Raw genomic sequence first — 19,467 nt, 5'->3', positions numbered from 1 at the left:
ACATCAGTTAAAAATACTTGAGAGGAGCTCTGACCAGGAAGGGTCAGGATACACAGGGGCTCAGCACTTTCAGCACCACGCATGAAGAGCAACAGAAGACACCATTGCTATGGTGATACAAAGCACTGGAACACACTCGGCAAGGAAGAGATAAAAGGAATTACAAGCCACATTTTCAACTGCTCAGAACAACATCCTTGAGATGGGATCAGGCCCGAGGATCCACCCAGCTCAATTGTTAGTCAGCTATGCTGTCACCTGCCTGCTCGTCTTCCACAGTCTGCGGGTCAAAGAGGACACAGCAACAGATACAAAATGTAAAGGGGTTATTTTATTATTGATTCAGAGGTTAGACAAGGCACCATTTGATCTAAAAAGAAATGCAAAAAACCAATTAAGTGTTATTTTTGCAGTCATTTAAGAAAGTCTCTTTTGCATTTCTTCAGAATTATGTGAATTCCAGCGTGGTCAAGATCACAGAAAAGCCACCCCATTGCCAAGTAAGGCAGGCTTGGACTAGAGCCGCAGCCCCTCTGTTCAGCAGCAGAGAAATGTCGAGAAGTCTCTATGCCAGGGTTTAGGAATGCAGCAGAACAAGAAAAACACAACTTCCAGGAAAAGACCATGGCATCCTTTTTTCCTTTCCATTTCAGAAATGATGAGTCATTTTGTTCATTTTGGTCCTCGCTGACAGGAAGCAACTTCAGAAAAATCACAGCAAACGTTGCAGTGGCCTCTGAGTACCAAGAGCCCACAAGACAAGCCCTGAAAGTCCTGGAGAAGCCTGGAACAGCATCTAGCCCTACCCTCCTAACAGGTCAAGGACCTGTGTCTGATCACTGGCAGAGGTGTTTTACTCTGTACAATTGTTTTGCCTCCCCAAACTGTGATTTTTAAGGAGAAGGCCGTCTCCTCTTCACAATGATTCTGCTGAATAAGAAACCCAAACAAAAACCAACCAAATCAGCCCCCAAACCCCTTGTCTACCACCTCCTTATTCCCCTCCCATCAATTGTAACCCCCCTCCCAGCTGCCCTCCCTGCCTCCCCTGCACCCAGGGGAGGGCTGCAATGGGTGATGTAGCAGAGCGTGCAGCGTTTGGTGGTCTCTCATCCGGCCCATGGAGTCACTCAGCTGGAATAAATGGGAACAAAGAAAAAAAAATAGATTTAGGGAAAAACCCAAAATTAATCATGGTTTATGGCAGGAAAAGGCTGGCGAGCTGGATGCAAAGTGAGCACAAAGGGGAAAAGGGTCAGAGAGTGGAAGAACACATTGTTCTTGCTGTGGAGTAAAACCATGACCAAATCCAGAACGCCAGCTGGCCAGGAACCCCTCCTGCCATCACGGCAGCACGTAGGGGGCTGCAGCTCTCCTCTTTGACTCTCTCGAGATGCCAAGATAAAAGCCACTTCCACTCAGAATTCCTCTACAGTCACCGAGATGCCAGCGCAGCTCTCACATTTTCCTCTCCACCCCGCTGGAGCACAGCAGTCCTACGCTAAATGCTATCCCGACCTCCCAGCACGCTGACGCCACGTGCCGGGGCTGCCCTTTCACAGGAAATCCAGAGGCTATTGACAAGGCAGGAGCCATCTGGGGGATCTCAGGGGACCGCGTGTTGCTGACGAAACCAGCACCGTTTACTTTCAAACCCTGTCTCCCCACAGTCATGTGCTTTCAAGTGCAACAAAAGTCAACTGCTTTCAGTTCCTGGTGTTATTTCCAGTTTGCTGGAAGGGAAGAGGTTGTTTTCCTGGAAATGATGTATGAGGACAGAAAGCAGTTTTCAGACAAAAGAGAAGTTACTAAGAAAAAGAGCAAGGGATTCCTGAGGATTAGGTATCTGGACACACAGCCCAGAGCAGCTCAGTGCAGAGGAGGGAGACAGGCTGTCTCCTCGAAAGAGGAGAGTATTCAATAACACAAAATCAGTAAACATACATGGAAGGCCAAAGGACAAAGTTTCATCTGAGCCAATCTGCATTTATAGCAGGGTCCTCTAGGAAGGGCTGGAATCCCACATGGGCAAAGGTCGTCACCAGCCTTGCAGGGTCACCACGTGGCGGCGTAATGGCCCTGAGAAGCTGGGGCACTAACCACACTGCACACAGCGTCCTCAAATGGGACAGCCTGATGGAGCTGTTTGATTTGCTCAAGAAACAAGTACATTTCCATGATCTCAAAACAAAGGTCATTAGCTCAAGGGCACATTAAGCCAGTGGTTAATAACACCATCTCTCAGGCCTTGAAAAAAAATATCATGTGTTTTGCAATAAGGATTTAGACTTTGCAATCAGGAAAAGCTCAACACATTTTCATCTCCTTGGACAAAGCCAAGGCAAGAGTGAAGAGATAAAACCCAAGTCCTTTTCTTGTCTTCAGGAGATCCCAACTTGCCACACACAGTGACTGTCAGGCTCTGACCAGAGACTTCATGTTGTTAAAAAAACCCAAAAGCATCTCACTAGTATTTGCTGTATTGGGGCCCACAAATGAGGAGAGGCTGAAAGCCCCCAGCTTTCACCCACCTTCTTTCTGCCCCACAAGCCCCATCAGCATGGAAGACAGGCTGTGCTCTCAGGTATCCTGCCATCCCACAGAGACTAAAAACACGTACAACAAGAACAAGTTCTCACCCAGCCCCGCACAGCATCAGGCTGCACTGAGGTGCACAGCCAACATGTCCCTCCTGCAGCTGCTCCCCAGCTGACACGCACACAGCCTTTCACATGCTTCCCACAGGCAACCCCATGTTTCATTTCCTGCAGCTGACAGAGAGCATCACCTATCCGGCACCCAGTGAGGGTCCTTCCCCCAACGATCAGTCCTGATCTCCAACCTTCCGCTAGTCTCCTGTGGAGCAGCCAGGAGGAGCTGAAAGTACAGCTCCTTCCAGGGAGCTACAGCGCTAGAATTAAACAAAAGCCTTTTGACCCAAAGGGATGCAAGCCCCGTTTCTGGCAGCAGGCAGCTGGTGCTCTGGCTCGCTGCGACCTCTAGGGGCCAAACCTCTGGCATCTGCAGACACTGACATTCAAATATACTGAGAGAGAGACCGTTAACAGCTTGTTTAATAGAGAATTAGCGCAGCCCTGCGCTGGGCTGCATCATCTTGCCCCCTCCTCTTCTACTCTGCTTAGCTCTTCACCCTCCCTGGCCCCAGAGAGACAGAGATGGAGAGACAGAGAGAGAAAAGGGAGAGCTCCATCCTGGGACGGAGCCCTAAATGAACATAACCAGGTCTTTACATGTTGCTTTCGAGAAGGCTGCCAGGATGTTAGCAAACACCATGTCGGGAGACTGGGAGGCATCCACCGTTGTATGGATCCCTCGCTTGCTGTAGTAGGAGACCAGGGGAGCAGTCTGCGTGTGATAGGCCTTCAGGCGGGTTTTCAAGGCTGTTTCGTTATCGTCCGAACGGCGGATCAGGGGCTCTCCAGTGACCTGGGAGAAGCAAGGGGACAGTCTCCAGCTAGCTGCAGCCTGGCACGCTCCCCCCTTCTCTCTGCAGCTATGACAACCCCTGCTCCCCTCCTCCGAGACAGGCTACAATGTGGAGCTGCAGAGGCGATCCCCAGGTCTGCAGGAGGGAGCGGGGCGAACCCAGGGCAGCCAAAACACGTCCTAGAGCAGTCCTGAAGAGAGGATTCAGCATCGTGGTCTTTCCCCTACACACCACTCTGCTTGCTAAAAGGAGCCTTAAGAGCAGACACCGGCTACAGTTGCTCCCCAGGAAGGAAACCAGTCACAACCCACCGCAGCTTCAGCTATGGACAGAGTCCAACAAGTTCTGAGGCTGGCAGAGCCTGGGCCAGCTCTGCAGAACGGCCATGCCCTTCACTCATCCCTCCAGGCCTCGCTCCCCGCAGTGCCGTCGGCCCAGGCTGCCCAGGCAGTTCCCCACGCTCCCCAGAAAGCCAGGACAGAAGGTATGAGAGAAGGAAAGAGATTAGTTTTTCCAGGGACGCTGCAAAGCATCAGCTAAACCCAAAGCAACGTAAGCTGCGGCCTTGGGAGCTCACATACATCGTCCTTCATGTGCTCTTTCGGGGGTCTGAACTCCTCGTGGTAAGAGCGGCCACTTGCTGGGTGAATCAGCCTAAGACAGAAAGCAAGTGTCAGCAAAGTAGCCCGGTGCCAGGACAAGGTCTCCTGAACCTGCCACTCCACAGCACAGAAACATCTGCTATAGCAACCCGATTAGCCTTTCTCTATTAAGAAAAATCTCTTCCAGCTATTTCTGTATCAAGGGCCTCTTCAGGCACTTGAAAAAAGTTGCTGTGCTAGGAGATGGAAACAGGTTTTTCACTTCATGCTTCACTGGGGAAGGGGCTGAGCTCCTGAAGGTGAGGGTGACACAGTGCAACAGCAAACAGTGGGAGGCATCTGTGTGCCTCACGACCACAGCTGACCCTGGCCAGAAGGTTCAGCAGTGCCTGAACACACATGCAACGTCCTGCGTAAGGGAGCAGTAATAGCTCCAGAGAAGCAAGACATTAGCTGTCAGACATCAGGCTTAAAGGCTGAGCTGGGTCACCAAGGACGCTGATTCACACAGGCAGCCCTATTTATAGGGCAATGAAGGGGCTCTGTTCAAGGCTGGCCCAGACAAGGCCAGACAAGGCCCAGGAAACCAGGCAAGGGATCAGGGCAGGAAGGCTTGAACAGAGCAGAAATCTAATACAGACCGGCACCGCAGCTAGCCCTAAACACTGTGAGAATGACACGAGGATCCAAAATCAGGATGCTTTCCCCTAAACTAGGAAACCCTGAGTGTTTGGGAGAGAAGAATTACCGTCCAGTGATTCTCCGGATGAGCAAGGAATCAGGGATGCTGAACTCAATTACAGAGTCCAGCTTCTCTTTCCTCTTCTCCAGGAGCTCATCCAGCTGCAACAGAAAGCACCCAACTCAGAGGGGCAGAGGCACAGCCGAGGGTCCCCTGTCTCCAGGGAAAGAGGAGATGCCAGAGCAGTCCCTGAACAGGAGCTCACGTACCATTTCAGCCTGCTTCACTGTGCGTGGGAAGCCGTCCAGGAGGAAGCCATTCTTGCAGGGAGGGGAGTCAAGGTTGTTCTCAATCAGCTCCACCACCATCTCATCACTCACCTGCGGGGAACACACAGGCGGTCAGGAGGAACATCCTGATTTTACACACAGCTGCTGTACTCATGCCAGTGCCCAGGCTGCATCAGCCCCTTCTTACAGCCGCTCCTGGTCCCAGAGGCAGCGGCCACAGCACAGGGCACTGCTGTTAGCAGGGTGAAAGCTGCATGTTCAGACCTGCCCATGTCAGGGAAGCACTCCGTGCCACAGCTGTCAACCCTAAGACGTGGCTAATGAGACGTTTCATGCCAGGGACACTCCAGCCTGTGCATGGACTTGTACCAGCGCCGTAACCTCACTGTTACAAAGGTCATCGTATTTCAAGGGAGACCCAGCTTGAAGACAAATTCCCTAGATAACCTTTATTTCCTGTTACTTTGTAGCTTCACCTACACATACCCCTCAGCAGGCAGGCATGGCCAGGAAGGGCAAAGCAGGTGAGTTGCTCATTGACTGTCATAAACCACATGTGATGGTAAATGCTCAATAATTGCCAACAAGCTCTGGCCTCACCGGACAGTTTTTCCTGTATCACAATCTCAACATACGGCTGGGATCGGTACCTTTTGTACACTGCAGCATTTGGAAAGTAACACCAGATGCTGCAGCCCCGACAATAGCTATTTATTTGGGAGTAGCTCACCTCAGCAGCGCTGTTTTCTCCAGCACACACAGCTGGGACCCAGCAGGACTGGGGACCAGAGTGTCACAGCACTTGTAAACAAGAGCCCTGGAGCATAGGGGTGGGGGGGCAGTTTGGGCGAAGCAGCAGTCACTTCTGTGCCTTCCTGATTACCCCTTCCAGAGAAAGGGGTCCTGCTTCATAATCGAGCATAAAAACCCATTCCAGGCTCCGACACTGCTGTGCTCCCAGCTGAGTTATCTCAGAGCCAGAGTACACTGCTACGATACACCTGCAGAGCAGCCCAGTGCCGGCTGCCACACACACGTGGCAGATACCACCAGCCTTGCCAGATAACGTCCCTATCTTTCATAACCAGCTGGGATATTGCAGGCTCAGTGTCGCAATGCAAGCTTTGAGCAAAAGCTGGAGATAAGCCATGTCGCTCTTGCTACCTGGGGCCTGCAGATTCTCCGTGGGGCGTTACAAGCCCGCGACAGCCAGCAGCGATGCCCAAGATCTGCCCCACACCGCTTACCTTTGGGGCAAGTCACTGCAATTTGGTGTCCTTCAAGTTTCCCCAAAATATTTCAGTCATTTTGGTAAGATAATTAGATCCTCTGAAAATTTACACGTCAGAGATCCACACTTGTCTCTTGGGGATCCAAAGTGTCTCTCTCACAAAGCATTATGCAGCACCCACTAATCACCACAGCAACACCCCCGAAGTCTATTTTCACTTTACGGTTACGAGCAAATGGCATTTATGCAAGAGCTAGGGCATAGATGAACCCTCTGAACAAACCCTTTCACCCCACAGGGGTCCAGACATCATGTGAAGGGGACACAGGAGCCGCAAAGCATGACTGAAACATCCTGCAGCTCCAAGGATAAACCTTCCCTCAACGTTCAGGAACCACAACCCACACTGCACCCCGTGAACATAAAAGCACTGTGGCAGAAAAAACCAGCCAGGGACAGACAGGCTGCTGGTAAGCAAGGAGCAAGTTGGAAGAGCAATGATTTTTATATAGGATATGTCTCCTGCAGGATAATAAGAACCACTCCCACCCCTGCCTTCACCCTACAACCTGCCTTTCCTCCACTAATTGGGTTTTATCACTAAGGCTTCTAATTAAGAGGTGGATTCTGGCAGCTCTCGATCCAGGTGCTGCCAGCCCATCTCCCCTCCCAGCACATCTCACTGCTACCCACCAGCTTCCCCGCATCCATCGTCTCCTTGAGCCGCTTGCCCAGCTCGGACCCCGAGGCCACCATGGCCCGCAGCATGTCCCCAGTTGCCAGGTGGCAGACGCAGTAGGCCTCGGCCAGCTTCGGAGCCTGCGGGAGAGAACAGAGATGAGGTGAGGTGAGCTCGCCGGGGTGGTTCCGAGCCAGGACCACGGGGCTGAGGCCCAGCCGGGGTTGGGACCCCCCGTCCCGGTGGGGCCTTGTCCCCACCCGCGGCAGCGGGAAGGGCCAGCACATGGCAGAGCCCGCCGCGCAGCCCTGAGGTGCCGGGAGCCCCGGGAGCGGGGCCAGGACACCGGAGCCCCCCTAGGGACGGGGTCCGGGACAAAGGGCCCCGGCGCCCTGGTCCCTGGGGGCGGCGGGTCCGCGCACCTGAGCCGCCGGCGGAGGGGAACCCCCGGGCCCTGCAGAACGGCGCTGGCCGCACGCCCCAGTCCCTCGCCGGGGGAAAGGGGGCCTGGACACCCGCGCCCCTCCCGCCGGCGGCGGCGGCGACACCGGGCCCGGTAGTGGGGAGGGCCGGGCGGCCCGGTCTCACCAAGCCTCCCTCCGGAGGCGGCTCAGGCCCTCCGCCATGCCCCCTCAGCCCGGCACCCCCCACCTCACCTGCGTGCCCTTGCCAGCGCCGGGCGGCCCCAGCAGGACGGCGCGGATGCCCTGCCGGAGCCCCGGGCCCGGGGCCTTCCCGCTGCCGCCGCCACCGCCGGCCTGCGCGCTCGGAGCCATGGCCGCCACCGACTGCGCGCCCGCCCCGCGGCCAAGGGGCGGAGACACCGGCGTCGCGCGCCACCTGGGCGGGGTTACGCAGCTAGCGGGGGGGTTTCTCAAGTAGGGGACGGGGGGGTTTCCCAAGTAGTGGGCGGGGTTCCCGCAAGTAGAGGGTGTGGCTTCCCAGTAGTGGGCGGGTTTTCTCCGCTGGTGGGCGGGGTTTCCTCAAGTAGTGGGCGGGGTTGTCCAAGTAATGGATGGTGTTTCTCCAGTAGTGGGCGTGGCTCCACCGGTGGCGGGCGTGGCTAGGCGGCAGTGCGCGGGCTGCAGCCCGCCGTGCTCCCCGTGGCGCTGCGTGTGCCGTCGGCCCCTGCGTGGGGTGGATTCGGCTGCGCTGCGTGGGCTCTGTATCCCAGCACTGCCCGGCACCACATCCAGAAACGAGTGGGCCCTGCGGTGCTCTGCACCGCGCTGCTGAGAGCCCGTACCAATCTGCCCTCCTCCCAGCAAGGTGCTCTCCGCAGAGCTCCGCTCCATCCTGCATGGTGCAAACCAGGGCTGGGTGCTGGGCCAGAGCACCGGGAAAAAGGCCAGGATCTCACAGGAGACAAGAGCTTCCTTGGCCCTGGTTTGCAGGAGAGTCCATGGCAAAGCCAAGACCGCAGTGTTGAATACAGGAACGCAGGCTAAGTCTGCCCCTCTCACCTCCTCAGTGGATGCAGCTGCCCCTCCACTCACAGAACATTGACTCCTCAGCAACACTGAAGAGGGAATTGCAAATTAACAAGCAGAAGAAAAAAATCCCTTCCTCAGCCTGTGGTGTTTGTGGGCTGGAGCAGTGGAGCCGTTTCTAGGTGCACAAATGCGGGCAAAGGCAGGACTGAGGGACCAGACACATCTGCACATATGACAGAGGTGAGTCTGCTGCTGGGGAACCAACCGAGACTGGCAGCAGCGCAGCGAGAGCAGAATCAGTCCCTGACATCATCCCGACAACCTCCCCAGCCAAACAGGTGCTGCTCAGCCTTTTATCTGCAGTAAGCCTCGTTTCCCTGGCAGCAATATTTCAGAGGTATTTTTGGCATTCCCCCCCCCAAGGGTCCCTGCGCACACCGTGCACACACAGCCACGAATACCCTTGCACCAGGGCTGGGGCTGTGGGCAGGCTTGCAGCCCTTCGTGCTGTCAGGCTGGGAATGAGCTGCTGGTGTGGCAAGGACTCAGTGAGAGCCTGGGGTGTCTGTTGGGGGCAGCCCCAGCCCTGGGAAGGGGTGGGTGAGGTGGGGAGCGTTCCCTGAAAAGGATGAAGGATGCTCGGAGGCAGCTCAGCCAATGGGGTGGCTGGGTTTGGTTGCCATGGCCACGGTTGTGAGGCAGAGCTGGGAGGGGGGTGCTGGGATACAGAGTGCAGAGCCCCCCCCCCTTTTCTGCAGGGATAGCTGGTCCAGGGGCTGGGACAGTCAGGGAACCAGGGCAGGACAAACAGCCGCTGCTGGAGCCAGTTCGTTCTCTTCAGCGATCCATGGGCATAATCTGTTTAAATGATTTCTAAGGTAATGGGGTGGGAGGACTGTGCGGGGCTGCTGGGGGAGCTGGCTTGCCTGGCATGGTGCAGAGGGGGCCGCTGGGGGCTGCCTGTAGATGCTGAGTTTTGGGAATGGTGGGTGGAGGGCACCCTGCCGTCAGTGCCCGTGTCCCCCGCTAACGCCTCGTTGCTGCCTCTCCCCAGAGACCTCGGACCCCCAGCAGCAGCTGTGCCTTGGGGTGCTGCGGGAGCTCGGCGTTCCTCGGGGGGCCCCCCTGGCAGCGCGCCTAGTCACCTGCGAGGGAGGCGTTGGACCTTGGTAAGGAGGGGACGTCTGAGGCTGGGGCACGTTTGCCCAGGGCTGGCAGGAATGACCCACTTAATTGCTCATCATTTCTGTGCCTGGCCAGGGTGGGCTGGGTGCTGGTTAGCGATGTCTTTGGGGAGTGAAGGGTAAGGCTGGAGGAGTTGCTCTCCTTGCACAAGTATGAAATTCTAAGAGCTTCAAACCCCATTTTTTCTCCTCATTCCCCCTCTCTGGAATTTACTGGTGGTGCTTGCTCAATGTATTACAACACCCTGCCACTCCAGGGTCAGTGTGGTCTTTCTCCTAGTGCTGATCCGAAATGTCGTAAGTAGGTCTCTGCAGAGGAGGAGGTGATGCAAAGCTCTGAGAAATTAAATCTCTGAAAGCTCCGGCTTGCTTCAGATCAGAGGGACCATGTTCCTATAAGACCCCTGGAGCTAGATCTGAGTTATTGGAGTGGAAATGTTTCCTGCAATCTCGTGCTAGCTTTTCAGCTCCTTGGGTTATGAGATGAGCCAGAGCCAGGGGAGGAGATTGTTAAAGCTAAGCACGTGAGCTTAAAGCTAAAGCTCTGCTAAGCCTGTGAGCCAGGAAACACCATGCAGCTTACCTTGTCCCCTTGTTCCACACCCTGTGTCACAGGAGACATGTGAAACTGGAACCACAGCACGGATCCAAACTGTCCCCAGGTCAGCTGCCATCAGCGAGTGGCCTGTGCTGTGCTCTTTAAAGCTGCCTCCCTTTTCATGGGGCTTGTGTGCCTGGGAAGGTGGGTCTATGAGTCTTCAGCTGTTTGAAAACCGCGAGGGATCTTCACCCTCTGCAAGGTACAGCAGATCTAGCTACATGCCTGAACATGAAGGGACACGTTCTGGCTTATATAGGCCATCTGCTTTGCAGAGAAGTTGGCTTTGTTGTTAACTGTGTTGGTGCCTGAACTGCCTCTGAAGAAGACAGGGCTACTGTGTGCCAAAACAAAGCTCTGAGCTGCAGAGATCTTCCCCCTAGAGAAGATGCTTTAACTCACAGTAGGGCTCTCAGCTGAGGCGCTGGTTTGGAGGAGAGCAGCTGAGAGCTCTACCCAGGGCAGTGCTGCCACGTACAGCCCGTGGGAAGCACAGGGAGCACCTCGGGGTGCAGGCTGGGTGGTGTACACTGGTGGAGCATCTGGGCCCTGCCTCTAATATTCCCTTTCTTTTTCCAGTGTGTTTCATACTTAGAAGCTATACCCTACTCAAGGAGGCTTTGAACTAGTGTCACCACACCTTGACCATGAATGGGTACTTGAACGAGTCCAACTTCATGATGGTGGAGGAGGGCTTCACCACCAGAGACCTCCTGGAGAACCTCCTCGTGGAGCTGTGCCAGGCGGTGAGGGCTGGCAGCTCTGCTGCTCCCAGCAGCCGAACCCCCTCGGCAGAGGCAGTCATGGGGAGCCGACTCCTGCTCACTCTGGCTTTCTCCTAGACTGACCAGCAAGCTTTCTTCGTGGCAGACCTTGGGGACATTGTGAAGAAATACCTGCATTTCCTGAAGGCCTTGCCCCGTGTGAAACCCTACTTCCCAGTTAAGTGCAACAGCAGCGAAGGAGTGATAAGGCTGCTGGCTGAGCTGGGGGCAGGCTTCGCCTGTACCAACAAGGTAGGGTCATGGGAGGACAGCTCGGGATGAGCATCCTTTGGGCATTTGTGGGAGAGTGGCAGAGCTCACCCTCCTTTCCTAAGTTTTCAGTCGCTAGATGACATTTACAGGGGCAGGAGTCTCCCTCTGCTGTCAGAACCCTCCCAGCACAGCCCAGAAATCCCGGTCCTCTCTGCCTGGTGACTCAGGCTTGTTCCCTTTGACTGACATTCCTGTCTCTGAACTGGTGTCCTGGCTGGCAGGCTTGGCTGGTGGCAGGGCACATCCCTGGGGTGCCACTACCGCAGCCATCCAAATCTTGGTGCCTTTCAGGCTGAGCCTAGAGCTCTCTGCTCCCTCCTGCTTCTCATTTGCTCACAGCCAGATTTCCAGGGAGGATCGAAAGTTAAGCCACTAGTATCTAATTAAATAAGGCGTGTTACCAGGAGGAGAAAGTGCAAAAAGTCATGGCAGCTCAGACCAGTGCTGCAGCCGTAATCCTCACAGCAGCTCACAGGGTATACATGCACCTAACCCATGCCTGCTAAACCCACTGGTTTTCTTTCCTCCTGGTCTCATGCCGCTTGTAAACATCTTGCCACAACCTGCCCCTGCCAGGACAAAGTATGCTGCGATCCCTTTGAGGTCTTGCGGATTTTCCCTGGAAAAGCCCAGGCTGCAATGCTGGCGGTTTGCCCTTCGCGATGCTGCAAGCTGGCCGAGGCCCAGGGCTGGCTGTGGCCGGGCGTGGGCAGTGCCGGTCCCGAGGAGCTGCCTACATGCGTGCCCTTTCTCTGCAGGCAGAGATTGCACGGGTTCAAGGCATCGGAGTCCCAGCTGACAAGATCTTCTACAGCAGCCCCTGCAAGCAGGTTGCCCACATCAAATACGCAGCCAACCACAGCGTGCAGCTGATGACCTTCGATAACGAGGTGGAGCTGAGCAAGGTGGCCAGGAGCCACCCTCATGCCAGGTAGGTGTCTGGCAGCACCGCTGCAGTGGGAGGCTGGAGTCGGAGCCGGGGAGATGGCTGTGAGGTGACTGAGGGCCTGAAGATCCCAGACACAGAGCGGCTTTGCTCTGCAGGATGTTGTTGGGTATTGCTGCTGACTCCAGCCCCTCTACCCATCCGAGCATGACATTTGGGACCACGCTCAAGTCCTGCCGGCACCTGCTAGAGACAGCGAAGGAGCAGGCTGTGGAGGTTGTTGGCATCAGGTACAGCACCTGGTCCTTTTTCCATAGGGGTGCTCATCCCATGTCGGAGGGGACTGTGGGGAGCTCTGCCTTGCCAGAACAATGCAGGGGTCCACAGAGCCACTGGCTGCTCTGGCTGGGAGTGAGGTGGAGGTTGTGATCTGGGGAGGGACCCTTGTTGGGACCAATTTGGGGCAGGTTTGGCCCTCAGAGAGGGTCTGGGGGGCTTTGTGGGGCAGGCCAGGCAGTCTCACTCGGGGTGGTGTGTGGGAAGCGCAGAGCTGCCCTTAGTGAGTGATAATCCCAGTGCCGTGTCCCCTCACTGCTCCCTGGGGATGGGTGAGCCCTGCTGAAAAAGGGACTGTGCCCTCAGCTTTCACCTGGGGAGCTGCGGTCTGGAGCCCCAGGCCTTCGCTCAGTCTGTGGCTGCGGCGCAGCTGGCCTTCGAGATGGGCACAGAGCTGGGCTACCGGATGCACCTCCTGGACATTGGAGGGGGATTCCCTGGCACTGAGGACACCAGAGCCCAGTTCGAAGAGGTACACGGCTCCCGACACCTGTGCCCAGCATGCAGAGAGCGAGGCCGGAGGGTCACCCATGGGTCTGGCTCCCTGCAGAGGGACCAAGCTAACCGAGAGGGAACATCTTCTTCCTACCCAGATCGCTGCCATGATAAACTCTGCCTTGGACTTGTATTTCCCAGACGGCTGCGGGGTGGAGATCGTTGCAAGACCTGGGCGATACTACGTCACCTCCGCCTTCACCTTCGCTGCCAGCATCACTGCCATGGAAGAGGTTCCCGCGGAGCAGCCTGGCTCTGATGGTAGGTGGGACAGCGGAATGGGCCCGCCTGTGTCCCCAAGCCCCGCTGAGCCCTGTCCCTGCTCCCCCCCAGAGGAAGAGTCTGGTGGCAAGAAGAGCCTCGTCTATCACCTTAGCGATGGCATCTATGACACCTTCAGCTGCCTCCTGTTTGACAGCCCCTGCCCCAGACCTCAGCTGCACAAGGTGAGGGTCTGGCTCAGTTTGAGGAAAGTCCAGCGGGTCCCTTGCGTTGCGTCCCATCGCCTCAGCCGACCCTTGCATCGTGGCTGGCCCCAGGCTCGGTGCCAGAGGAGAGCAGAGGCCGTGGGAAGAGGCGATGGTGGTGAATCAGGAGGGCTGTAGCCAGAGGCCATGGGCTCTCAGGGTCAGGCCTTCAGGGCAGGTGGGACAAGGCAGGTCACTGGGCACCAGTGCGTCCTCATCCCCTGCGGCTGCTCCATCTCTCCCCTGCAGAAGCCCTGCCCAGACCACCCCGCGCACAGCAGCAGCCTCTGGGGCCCCCCGGGACATGCAGAGGACCGCATTGCTGACAGCCTGGAGCTGCCCGAGCTGCAGGTTGGGGACTGGCTGATTTTCGAGGATATGGGTGCCTACACCATCGCAACCTCATCCCTGCTTGGGGGCTGTCCCCAGCCACAGATCACCTACACCATGTCCCGCGTGGCCTGGTAAGAGACGGTCCTGTCTGAGCAGGGCAGTGATTAATCCCGGGGGAGACGCTGTCTTTCCCTCTTTGCCCAAGGGAGAGGGTCAAATCTGAGTCCCAGAACCTGGAGATTCAGGGTAAAAAACTGGCCTCAGAGGCAAAACTCACATTTTTTTTAAACATGGACAGACTTGAGCCAGTTTTTCACTGGGGAAGCCACAGGCAGCTCAGCTCTGCCCACGTAGACAGGGCTGTTGCTCTGGGGGATGTGAATGCCCCTGACTCCCCCTTCCCCGGGGCCCATCCTGCAGCATTTTGTGAGGGGCTGCTTCCCCTTGCTCCCCCTTGGGTGTCTCCCACTTGCAGGAAAGCCATCCAGCTCTTCCAGGGAAAGCCACCGCAAACAGAAGACAACCGCGAGAGCGTCTGCACCCCGCTGTCCTGCGGCTGGGAGATGGCAGACACGCTCTGCGTCACCCCGGTCTTCACTCCGGCCAGCATCATCTGAGCAGCACCGGTACCCGGCACGGGAAACGTCCCACGGCAGCCGGGCTGCGGCAGCGCCTGCTGCCGGCATCGCCCCGCTCTGCTCTCACGGGGAACCCGTGGGCGAGGGCTTTGAAGTATGCACCATAAATCCCGTTCCTCCTGCTCATGTGGTGTCGTGTGCCTACTGAAGGGGTGGGTGGGTGGCGCCAAGCAGGTTTGGGTTCTTTTTTATTTGAGAGTTATGGTAATAAATGGCTGCTGAGCGCAGCGAGCCCCCAGCTCTTCCTCCCCGCCCTGCGCTGGAGGCGGCCGAGAATCGGTCAGCAATGAGCAGTTGGCTGCGTAATGAGGCTTTGCTCGTTAGGGAAGGTGGGGCCGTTCACCCAAACCTTGGATGCTGTTCAGGCATCCCCTGGGATTTGGGGGGGGTAGGGAAATAGAGGGGTGGCTTCTGGGGGAAAGACCCAGGCCTGGCGGCATTCCCTTGGTCCCCAAGCGCTCGTCAGCCCTGATGAAGCCCCCTGCTCCTGGGATGTGGGTAGGGGTCCTGCACAGGTATGGTACTGCAGCAGGGGGAGATGGAGACTGGGAGGCCATAAATCCAGGGAAAGGGGATGCCACAAGACTCTGAAAGCTGGGAACTGGGGGAACTGGGGGGCACTAGGAGGACCTTAAAGTATGGGGTTGGAGTGCACTGGGAGCAATGGGACACTGGGGCACTGGGAGCACGGGGAAGACACTGGGAGTACTGGGAGAGCCTCGGGGGCTGCCGTAGCAGCCGGCAGGGGGCGCTGGGGCGCGGCGGGAGGCTTCTCCTCCGCCCCGCCAGGGTGCGCTGTCAGCGGGGAGCGACGCTCGTGCCGCTCGTCTCGTTGGCTCGGCCAACCGTAAAGCGCGATGTGGGTGTCGCGGCGGTCGTTGCGCTTGATAGCAGGCAGTGTCGTGAAAGGCCCGTGAAGGACGGAGCTCGGCGGGGGGTGGTAATTAGTTCTGAGGGTGTCAGTGTCGTGACAGCGTCCGTGTCGCGACTAAGCGCGGAGCCATGCCGTTCTGGGATTTGCAGAACCAGCTGGGCATCGATATGGACCGGTGGATGCTGCGGCAGAGCATGCCTCAGCCCTACGGCAAGGCCGGGGCCTGTCACGCCTTCGAGCGCGAGTGGGTGGAGTGCGGGCACGGCCTGGGCCAGACCCGCGCCCGCCGCGAGTGCCAGCCCGAGTACGAGGACTTCATGGAGTGCATGCACCGCACCAAGTTGGTGAGAGCCGCCGGGCGGGGGGTGCACGGGGGCGGCCTGGCCGAGCTGGGGGAGGGGCTGGGAACGCCTGAGGCCTTGGGCCGGGCTGGGGAGAGGGTGCTGAGGGTCCAGGGCAAGCGCTTGAGAAGGTTTGGGGGCTCCGGCCTCGGCTGGGGAGGGGGATCAGGGTGGGGGGCGCTGCCGGGGGGGGTCCTGGTCATCGGGCACCCCGCTGGGACGGTGTCCGGAGCCGCCGGGTACCACCTCCCGGCTGGTGGTGGGCAGGCACCGTGCCTTACCCCGCAGGTGGGGGGTCCTGGCCCTGCAGCAGCCTCTTCCCCAAGGGCTGGGCTTTGGGCTCAGCTCTCCGCAGTCCCTTCCTCTCTGCCTATGCGGCCCTCCTCTGCTCCAGCAGCAGCCCCGGTCAGTCCTCAGCTGCAGCAGCAAGGGGAGAAAATACTGTCTGGCCAGCTGTGGGCTGAAAACCCAATTATTAGTAGTAATAAAATGTGTTGTAACAGCCTGAAAGCCCTAAAGTCTTTGGCAGAAGGCACAAACCCACATGTTAGATGTGAGGACCCCCCCAGGGCAGGGTTATTACAGGTGCCACATTTACACGGGTTCTGGGGACTGCCAGGACCTGCCCTGGGGCCCACCAGAGTGCTTCCCTGACTGCTGTGACCCCGTTGTGTGTCTGCCATGACCCTCTTGTGTGCACTTTGCCAGGCCGTGCGGCTCAGAACCATCCTTGAGCAGAGGGACAAGATGATCAAGGAAGGGAAGTACGCGCCGCCCGACTACCACAAGGGCAAAGAGGATGCGCGGCCTTGATTTGTGGCAGACATGGCCGTCTGTCGCCTGTGGAGTCGCTGACGTGGAACTCCTCTGGGAAGAAAACCCATGGCACAACCGGGTTATGCTGTAGTGGTGGGGTGGGGTCTGCGTGGGGGCCCTTCCCCTGCTGAAGGGGAGTGACACCACATCAACCCTTGCTTGGGCTAGTAAATGTCTCCTTCGGAACAGGATTTGGCTCTGTCTTGTGTTTTTTTCAGAGTAAAGCATGGCTCAAGGGTGTCTCTCTGTAGCAGTGCTGCCAGGGGAGCTTTCAAGACACCCTAAAACACCGCAGCAGTGCTGGGGACGTGCACTGCAGGAGGTGAAACGCTCCTGGACCCGGAGGGAGCCACTGGCAGCTGCTGGTGCCACGGGCTGTCGTGAGTTCTCCCTTTGTGCTTGCAGTCCGTGCCTCCCGCTGACCCGTGGGCAGGCCTCCCAGGCAGCAGTCACTGCTGGAAACGAGGAATAATCTGAAAGAGTTAAAAAAACAAACTTATCCAAGCTTGTCCTGCCAAACTTCATCTTAATTTACAGCCAGATCATGGGTCTGGTGTGTGCTGGGCTGTTCCCAGTCACTCTCCAGCTGGCAGTAGTGGTGTGTGAGGTGAACACCTGGTTAAAACAACTCTCTTCCACCTGGATTCAGGGCGGTAGCGGATGGATTCAGTTTCTCTCCTGCCCTTTCAGTGTGTTGGAGGCAGACCTTGCTGGGGGCTTTGCTTTGAAATCCTGTGTGTCAGTGGGATCCTCTGAGCGCCGTGGCGGCGCTGGGCCCTGCTGGCAGCGGCTGGCGGGAGGCCCTGCCGTGGTCTGGCCCTCCACGCTGCGCCCTGGCAGTGGGACCCCCAGCGCAGCCGGTGTTCCTCCAGTCCCACAGCGGGCATTTCCCCTTTTCCGCCAAATCCAGCACGGTTTTGTAACAGCATTAAAGCAGGTGAGTACCTGTCAGTAGAGGGGGGACAGATCGGTGCTTTAATCCATGTTCTTAATACCGGTGATTGTGGGTTTAACCCTTAATCTTTGATGCAGGTGGAGCCTATGAGTTCCCTGATCCTCGCAAATCCCCGCGTTGGGTTGATAAACGTTGACCCAAGCGTGGTGTAACATCCGGCAGGCGGAGACAGCGGTGCCCCTCACCGAGCCGTGCCGAGGGGCTGCGCGGTGCTGTCGCTCCTGGCCGCAGGTGCAGGTCTCTGACTCCTGCCCCGCCGATGCCTTTGCCAGTGGATCAGCAGTATTTTGGACACGCGCTTCTGCAGAAGAGGTGTCCTCTCCTGAGGGCCGAAGGTGGCTGTGGCAGACCTCCTCTTTCTCCAAACACCTTGTCAATGATTAACCGGGTGGAGGAGAACAGCTGGTTTGAGGAGCAGTCTGGGTTTAGGTAGTGCATGCCTGAAATTTGGGGGGGGTTGAAATTTAAGTATCACCTAACGTGGGCTGTGACAGGAGTGAAAACCCAAACTCTCCTGGCTGGGACCCCTCCTCTGCCTGCAGAGAGGGAGCTGCTGCTGCCGCTTTGAGCTCCCAGGGGCTCAGACCCCTTGGTGGGCACACGGATCCTGTCTGGGGGTGGGGAGATGCTCACAGAGCCCTGACTCTGGGCACAGACCCTGGGAGAGCCGCACCCTCGGATAGGCCGGGCCGCAGCTGGGTGCTGTGGTTTTGGGGCTCCGTGCCCGGCCTCTGTGCCATCCCGGGGTGCTCAGGGCAGAGACCTGAACCAGGAGAGGTTTGGTATTTGCACATGGTTGAACAATGTGTGCCGGAAGATACTTCCGCGGTTTTCTCCTCAGTTCCACGCGGGCTGTGGCGGCGACGGTCTCGCAGGTGCCGTCTCAGCGGGGTTTGGCCTTCTGGGGATTTCTGCTGCTCCTTGTCAAGCTCCTCTCCCGCAGCTCCCTCCGAACCGGCCTTTCCGAGTGCTGCCAGGAGCTTATTCCCTTCCCCCAGGCCCAGATGGATCGATTTCTGCGGCCCAGATGGGTTCCCTCCGCTCACGCTAATTCACGGCTGCGTCTTGGATGGAGCCATGTTTCTCCCTCGCGCTGGGGGAGGGCGGCATCGGAGAGCCCCAAAACCCAGATCCGATGAGGCCCTGGGCTGCCGGAGGCTGCTCTCCCTGCGTGTAATGGGCTGATAATCCTCAGGGATTTTGTTTGGCGCTTTCAAATATGAAAACTGTTTGGTGGTGATTAGTTTGAGCAGGGCAGCACTTACGTACTCGTGCTGACACTCGGCTGGATTACAGCGTTCCGACTATAAAAGCAGGCGAGGGGGAGCTGCCTGGGCAGCGGTGGAGGGAAACGCTGGAAAGATGCGAGAGCAGCGTGAGGAAACGGGCACAAAAGTGAACGGTTTCAGGTGAAAACGCCCTGCGAGGCTCCCGGCAGGGGGTCTGTGGGCTTCGTGGGGTGGGGGGCTGCCGCAGCCACCAGCCGTCAGAGCTAACGAACGATTAACTGAGGGGAAACCGTGGTGGGGGACAGAAATCAAACCGTGCTGCGTGAGCCATCGGCTGCGCGGAGCTGTCGGGGTGGGGGGGCTCTGGGGAGGAGGAAAAGGTGGTGGGGCTGGGACCGTGTGAGTGGGGGGACACGGGGACCGCAACAGTGGCCAGCATTGCACCCCACGAAAGCACCGAGCAGGGCTGAGCGTGCTGGCGCGGTGGGAAGCCCCTGGTGCACCGGGAGCCGTTTCCTCACCGAGCCAGGCCATGATTCGCCTGGGATCAGCCCCTGGGTTTCAACCAAGGATGGAAAATTGGGGAGTGGAGCCAGCCAGGAGGTCAAATCCGTGGGACCCCCGTGCCGTGCCTGCACCCCCTCATTGCAATCGCTCGTTACGGATGGCAATTAATTTCCCTCCCCTTTCCTGGAGAAGCGTTCCGCACTGCAGAGGGGCCGGGGAGGCGGAGGCGGCCTCGGGGAGGCAGCGGGTTTGCAGGGTCTGCCCCACGAACGACTCTTCTGGTGGCAGCTTCACTGCGACAGTCGTTAGGTCGGCGGTGGCGGCGTCACAAGCCCCTCGCGAGCCGGCTGCGAAGGCTGGCGGCACCCGGAGCCGCGCGGCAGCCCGGGCTGGCGTGTTCCTGGGC

The 19,467-nt window shown here is 57.8% G+C and overlaps 3 protein-coding genes across 7 annotated transcripts; 2 read left to right on the top strand and 1 right to left on the bottom strand.

The window, feature by feature from the left end:
• Positions 1 to 311: 311 nt before the first annotated feature.
• AK2 (adenylate kinase 2) lies at positions 312 to 7,773 on the bottom strand. Of its 2 annotated transcripts, XM_075114969.1 has the most exons (7): positions 7,589 to 7,773; positions 6,947 to 7,072; positions 5,002 to 5,112; positions 4,799 to 4,893; positions 4,030 to 4,102; positions 3,252 to 3,447; positions 312 to 1,134 (listed from the first exon to the last, which is right to left on the bottom strand). In XM_075114969.1, the coding sequence occupies exons 1-7, from the start codon at positions 7,706 to 7,708 to the stop codon at positions 1,127 to 1,129; spliced, it is 729 nt and encodes a 242-aa protein (XP_074971070.1). In that variant the 5' UTR covers positions 7,709 to 7,773; the 3' UTR covers positions 312 to 1,126. The 2 variants fall into 2 exon arrangements, with proteins under 2 accessions (XP_074971070.1, XP_074971071.1); XM_075114970.1 differs by lacking the exon at positions 312 to 1,134 and having other exon boundaries at positions 3,057 to 3,447; positions 7,589 to 7,768.
• Positions 7,774 to 7,987: 214 nt separating this feature from the next.
• AZIN2 (antizyme inhibitor 2) lies at positions 7,988 to 14,461 on the top strand. Of its 4 annotated transcripts, XM_075114966.1 has the most exons (11): positions 7,988 to 8,605; positions 9,420 to 9,534; positions 10,727 to 10,893; positions 10,990 to 11,163; positions 11,943 to 12,115; positions 12,229 to 12,360; positions 12,713 to 12,878; positions 13,000 to 13,162; positions 13,235 to 13,347; positions 13,618 to 13,832; positions 14,177 to 14,461. In XM_075114966.1, exons 3-11 carry the CDS (start codon positions 10,795 to 10,797, stop codon positions 14,316 to 14,318), a joined length of 1,377 nt encoding a protein of 458 aa, XP_074971067.1. In that variant the 5' UTR covers positions 7,988 to 8,605; positions 9,420 to 9,534; positions 10,727 to 10,794; the 3' UTR covers positions 14,319 to 14,461. The 4 variants fall into 4 exon arrangements, with proteins under 4 accessions (XP_074971067.1, XP_074971065.1, XP_074971069.1 ...); XM_075114968.1 differs by lacking the exons at positions 7,988 to 8,605; positions 9,420 to 9,534 and adding an exon at positions 10,164 to 10,349; XM_075114964.1 differs by lacking the exon at positions 7,988 to 8,605 and having other exon boundaries at positions 9,440 to 9,534; positions 13,000 to 13,347.
• Positions 14,462 to 15,209: 748 nt separating this feature from the next.
• On the top strand, positions 15,210 to 16,561 carry NDUFS5 (NADH:ubiquinone oxidoreductase subunit S5). The gene is made up of 2 exons (XM_075114741.1): positions 15,210 to 15,557; positions 16,263 to 16,561. The coding sequence occupies exons 1-2, from the start codon at positions 15,342 to 15,344 to the stop codon at positions 16,365 to 16,367; spliced, it is 321 nt and encodes a 106-aa protein (XP_074970842.1). The 5' UTR covers positions 15,210 to 15,341; the 3' UTR covers positions 16,368 to 16,561.
• The last annotated feature ends 2,906 nt before the right edge of the window (positions 16,562 to 19,467 follow it).

Source organism: Phalacrocorax aristotelis, chromosome 20 (assembly GCF_949628215.1).
Source record: "Phalacrocorax aristotelis chromosome 20, bGulAri2.1, whole genome shotgun sequence".
Lineage (NCBI taxonomy): Eukaryota > Metazoa > Chordata > Aves > Suliformes > Phalacrocoracidae > Phalacrocorax > Phalacrocorax aristotelis.
This window is presented reverse-complemented; position numbering and strand designations above follow the sequence as displayed.